Source organism: Gracilinanus agilis, chromosome 1 (genome assembly GCF_016433145.1).
Source record: "Gracilinanus agilis isolate LMUSP501 chromosome 1, AgileGrace, whole genome shotgun sequence".
NCBI classification, from domain to species: domain Eukaryota; kingdom Metazoa; phylum Chordata; class Mammalia; order Didelphimorphia; family Didelphidae; genus Gracilinanus; species Gracilinanus agilis.
In genome coordinates, this window is record NC_058130.1 from 638,789,351 (window position 1) to 638,795,350 (window position 6,000).

The following is a 6,000-nucleotide window of genomic DNA, read 5'->3' on the forward strand; positions in this document are numbered from 1 at the left end:
ATGATCGTATTTTTTTCTAATGGCAGTAGGGACCACTTGAGTTTATTTAGTCAGGGAGTAGCATTTTCAAGCTAGAAATCACTTCAGCAGCTGCATGAAAGATAGACTAGAGGGAGGAGAAATTTGAGACTGAGAACCCTATTAGGAAACTGTCGCAGCAGTTTTAGGCAAGAGGTAGTAATGAGACCCTGACCTGAGGTAGTAGCTTTGTGAGTAGATAAAAAGGTTTAGGTTGTGAGAGATTTTGTGAAGGCTGAAATAGCAAGATTTGACAAGTGGTTGAGTGTGTGGGGTAAGAGAAATGAAGGAATTTGAGATAATGCCAAGGTTATGCACCTGGAAGACTGATGGTGCCTTTGATAGATATATAAAAGTTTGTAAGAGTAGTATCTTTTTGGAGAAAGATCATGAATAAGTTCTGCTTGGGATGTGTCATGGTTGAGATATCTCTTCAACATATGATTTGAAATGTCCAAAAAACATTTGGTAATAAATGGATAACATTTTTAAAAACTTTCACTTTTCATCTTAGGATCAGTATTGTGTGTTGGCTTGAAGGCAGAAGAGTGGTATGGGCTAGGCAGGGAAGGTTAAATGATTTGCCCAGGGTCACACAGTTACGAAGTGTTTGAGGCTAAATTTGAGTCCAGGACCTCCCATTCTTAGGCCTAGCTTTCAATCCACCAAGTCATTTAGCAGCCCTCAATTCAAGGCGTATTTAGAAAATGGATATATAAATCCATGAAGCTACCTTGAACTGAAATTTTAGAACCATTTGGAATATGTCATCTTGTAATGTTTTCTTTGTAATTTTGTCTTTGCTACTTAATTATTGTGATAGCTACTTAGAGCATCAAGACATATTTTACTTCAAAAATAACATTGAAAATAGCATACACAGTGATAGATATATAATAACCCAGTGGAATTGCTTGTCGGCTCTGGGTGGGTAGGGGTGGGGGGGAAGAGGGATGGGAAAAATCATGCATCATGTAACCATTGGAAAATATTCTAAATAAATTTTAAAAGAATATACAAACTTCTTATCAATTTAGTTTTTTGCATGTTATGTTATCATGATTACATTTTAATTTCCCTAAAGTAAATTTATGTGTGTTCTTTCTCTCTTCAGGTAATGCTTTCCCGTGGACAATCAGTTTATATCATTTTAGCATTTATACGCTGCTTGGACACCAAATGACACTTGGGTTAGTGCAGCCAATGGGTTGCACATCTACTCTGGCTGTCACTTCTCAAAAGCTGCTTGCCGTGGGGCCTGAAGCCAGACATTCATTTGTTGTCTGTCTCCATGTTGACCTAGAGTCACTTGAGATAAAATGTTCGAACCCCCAGGTTGGTACATTTAACTGATTTATGAAAGGAAATTAAAAATAACTTGATTTAAGTACAATTGTTTTCCATTTTGTTGAAGAAGTTCTTTTCTATTAAGCATCTTATATTTTAACTGGGCCATCAAGATCAGGGTGGTTAGATTAAGACTTGCTTTGAAGCTCTCTCAAGTTTTGTAATTTAAACTCTTCTGAAAATGTAATAGCTACAGCATAAATGCATCTTTTGGCTGATGGATTGAAATCAGTTGCAGATGTACAGTTTTTAAATGCTGAAGAACCACTTTACTGTCACTCTGGATGTGTCTACTGAAGTGATCAAATGTAATTTTCAATCACATTCTCACTCAGAAGTTCTTTGGTTCAACATCTAGTGTTTTCACATAAGTGATGGCATATTTTGCTTTGAAAGGCATTTCTGCCCTTCTTGAGATGGCTATTTGCTATACATAGGGCAAATATGTTGTAGTTTACATTTTCATGAAATAATTTAATTATATATCACCCAGATTTGCTCAAATAATTTAAAATGATTTTCTGCTTTTTTTTTTGCATGTTAACTGGTATCTTAATGTGGATATGAGGGCCAAGTTTTATTTGAAGTTTCTTCTATGTGATGTTATTTTAAAATTCTCTTTAAAAAGCACATTTCAGTTTGAACAGATATATCTTGTTCCTCTTTTACTTGTCATTCTTTCTGATATAACTTCAATTTGGATGAGATGTTTGGTGACCTTTTTTTTTTTTTAACTAATCTTTCCCCCTTCAGTTAGATTTCTCTTGTTATTCCTTTTTATTCCTTTTTATTTTTAAGTTGTTGACTTAATCAGGCATGCATTTGGAAACATCCATTCTTTCTTGTCAAACTTTCTCAATGATAAGGGATTTTATTTGAATGCAGCTTTCAAGTAAAATACCTATTCTGTCATAAAATCCAGGAATCTGCCTGTAAGAGCAAACATAATTTCTTTGAGAATCTATTGTTAATATTCTTCTCCCTTATGGGCTATTACTTTGTTCCATTTACATGGAAACTTGCATGAGGACTGCTGTCTCATCAGAAGACTATCATGAATAAGGCCTCTTCTGGCATTCATTCCCTTCTGCTAAATTTTGCTCTTTGTGTGCTACCAGAGTTTGCAAAGAAGAGAAACTGACCCAGTTTTTTTTTTTTTTGGTTGTTTGTTTTGATTTTTAAGTTCTCTCATCATAGAAAAGTCTAGAAAACCACAAGAGTGGTAAGAAAGTGAAGCAGAATAGATATAAAAGCTGAAGAAAGACATTCCATTACATTTTCCAAGTCTGAGCTGAAACAATAAAAACACTTGATAGTAGCTATTGATGCAAAATACTAGCAGCATGCACACAGGTCATAGGGATCCTTCGGGTAGTTTATAGGTTTAAAGAGACATGCACAGCTACAAACAAAAACACAATTTTTATATTTATATAACACTTTAAATATGCAAAGTGCCTTCCAGACATACCCCTTTTACCCTTACAACCATTCTGGGAGATAAGTGCTATTATTATCCCCTTTTTACATATGAGGAAACTAAGGCAGAGGGAGTTAAACGAAATGGCTCAGGCTTACACTGTTAATGAACTATCCTCATAGCTAACAAGTCTGAGGCAAGATTTGAAATCAAATCTTCTTTATTCCATGTCCAGGACTGTATCCATGTACCAATTCACTGTATCTAAACATAAAACTGTATCTTAACATAGCTGCAACATAAACTTGTTTGAAGCCCCTCTCAGGATACCTACATCTGTTATGTAACCCAAGGAGGTGAAAGACAGCCTTGATGGCTAGGAAAGCAACAGAAGCTATTGGGGAATTCAGTTACTTCTTTTTTCTAGAAAGAATCATTAAGGAGTAATTAGCTATTTCTCTCTCCTACTTGCCTTTGAGCTTAAGATTTAACCTTGGTTTTGTCTTTCATTTTTCCTTAATAATGGGGAATACCTTATAGAATAGAAAAAGCGCACCACCCACTTGAAGCCAAACCTGCCTCAGAACTCTATTATCTACACTGCTTTAGCTCCTTACAGATATGAAAGGTTTGCCCATTCAAAGAAATTATAGTCTGGGTTCACCTGGATTTTTAAGAGGGCCCAAGTAACTGCATATAAAATGATAATTTTAACAAAATAATTATTAGACATTAGTATACTTCAAAAATGATTTTTTTAAAGCAAGAAACTGACAAAAATAGTCTTGGTGGCAAAACTGCAATGGGTATTCTGGTTCATTTTCTAGAGCATAGTGTTCTGCCCTCAGATTGACATATTTATAGAAATCAATTGATGAGTTCATCACAGATTCATGAGCTAAGCCTTAGTTCAACATTCTTGAAAAATCTAACTTTATCATTTTACTTGGTGATGATCAGGATTTTTAAAATTCACTTATACTAACCAAACACAAAAACCTGATTAATAAACCAGAATTCTAGACTTTTAATTTACAATGGAAGGTGTCAGTACCACTGTATACATGACCCCCATCTTGGTTGAGACCTACTCAGGATATCAAATTACAAAATCTTCTTGCTCAGTTAGTGTAGGATCTGATCTGAGCAAATTAATTTCTCAAGGACTGTTTTTAATAAACTTGATTAACTTGATTCATTGTCTTCTCATCTGAGAATATATCTGAGAATTGGCGATTGTCTTCTAAAATCAGAGAACTTTCTCCTCTGGATTGTGACAAAGATACACTGGATAGTCCTTTTTTATTTCTTTTTTCTAGATTCCATCCTTTTGAAATAATTAACTTGACCTTATATTACTTATATATTGATAGACAAGTTGGTATAATGGAATGACAGTTCTAGAGTTGATGGATTTGATATCTGATTCATTCTACTTGGACAAACTTTCTTGCCTCCCATTTGCTTATTCTTAAACTGAGTTGGTTATATAAAATAATTTCTTCTACTTTTAAGTCTATGATCCTAAGTTACAATTTTTTAAAATCATAGCTTGATTATTATTAATTATGTATTAAATTAATGTCTCCTTTTTTGGGAAAAGCCCCTAGTGTTATCAGCAGTTTATTTAACAAACTTTTTCTAGAATAGTTTGCATATACAGTTGGCTTTTGATTTTTTTAGCCAGTTTCTTAGGATATTTTATGAACTCAGAATTCTGGAGATCATCTTCCAATTAAAAAATTAATTAGTAGGAACGTTGATAGGCACAAAAGTGTATAAAACTCCCTCACACCACTTCTTCAAATAGCTCAAATAAATGAATCACTGTAGGTTTCTATGGAATCTTATGTTTGTACTTCATAATTTTGACTTTCTCTTTGCATTTTCATCAGAAATTATTGGAAGTCTATTAAAGGCCCAGCTTTGCAATTTGAGTTATTCCTAGCCGTAAGCCTTCATCTTTTATTTTTTGGTTTATTGCATTTCTCTCTGAGTAATAGTAAAAACTGCTGGTCTTTTGTGATCCTTATTGCACCTTCCTTAGTGCTTGAACCCCTTTCATGGTACTTAAAATATCTTTTCTATGATGTGGGAACTCTTGATTTTGGCAATTTCTGGGATTTTTATTTTAGGATTTCTTTCTGCAAGTGATCAGTAGATTCTTTCTACTTTTAATTTGCCCTCTTTTTTTAGGCAGTTTTTATAATTACTTGCAAGATTTTGTTTTTCCCTAAAGAAATGGTTTTCAAAGAAATCAATGATTCCCAAATTATCTCTCCTTTAACTGTTTTGTTAAGTAACTTATCTTACATATTTTTCTTTTAGTACTAATTCTTCTTGCTGTTTCCTAAAGTAAATGAATCTATTGTGTATTGAAATTAACAGAAATTTCACATTATTCTTGAGTATAAAGTCACAGAATAATAGGAATTGGCACTAAAAGGAATGACATACATCAAATCATGCAGTTTCATATTTTATATTATTTATCGAGGAGGTTAATTGATTTGCCCAAGGTCACACTGGTAATTTTCATTAGAAGTAGGTCTTTTAAAGCCAGAGCTAGGCTCCTTACACTGTACCTCACCAACTTCTAAATGAGCAGACTAAGGCTTAGAGAAGTTAAATGACTTAGCTGAAATCACATGGTTGATTGTTCCTTTACCAGTATTCAAACCCAGGACTTCTGGTTCATATCCAATGAATTCTTTGTCCACTAAAAAATAGAAATAGCAATTTGCTTTTTAAGAGATGCTTACTTTATTTGAAATTGCATCTAATTACTATTCTGCACAAAAATCTCTTTTTAGTATTTCTTTGAGCCTGAGCCTACATTAAAATCAAGGTATAATGGATTTTAAAACTTTCTCTTATCAAAAGGGCTCTGTCCTCTGCCTTATAAAGTCTAATTAATAGCATTATTCTCCAATATGTGTAAATAGATTCTGGTTGAAAAAGTACTAGTAAAGGAATATAAGCCCTCAAAGGATCAAGAATCAGGGAATTTATTATTCATAGGCATGTAAGTGTGTGGATTTTCTTTGCCCTTCAAGTCCTATAGGCACACATTGATGAAATAACCATACAGTATGTCTTAGCTGCTACTGATCATTTGCATCTTTCCCAAAAACTGTTCATTCTTATCTTTTGACCATCTATTGGAGGATGATATATATATATATATATATATATATATATATATATATATATAT

At 33.4% G+C, this 6,000-nt stretch overlaps 1 protein-coding gene across 3 annotated transcripts in view; it reads left to right on the forward strand.

Annotated features, from left to right (window-relative positions):
* Positions 1–6,000, forward strand: part of VPS13B (vacuolar protein sorting 13 homolog B) — a 1,074,400-nt gene that overhangs the window by 504,924 nt on the left and 563,476 nt on the right. For all 3 annotated transcript variants that reach the window (XM_044668639.1, XM_044668631.1, XM_044668624.1), the window contains exon 23: positions 1,133–1,353. In XM_044668639.1, coding sequence (XP_044524574.1) covers positions 1,133–1,353 — 221 coding nt within the window. The remainder of the gene's footprint in view (positions 1–1,132; positions 1,354–6,000) is intronic.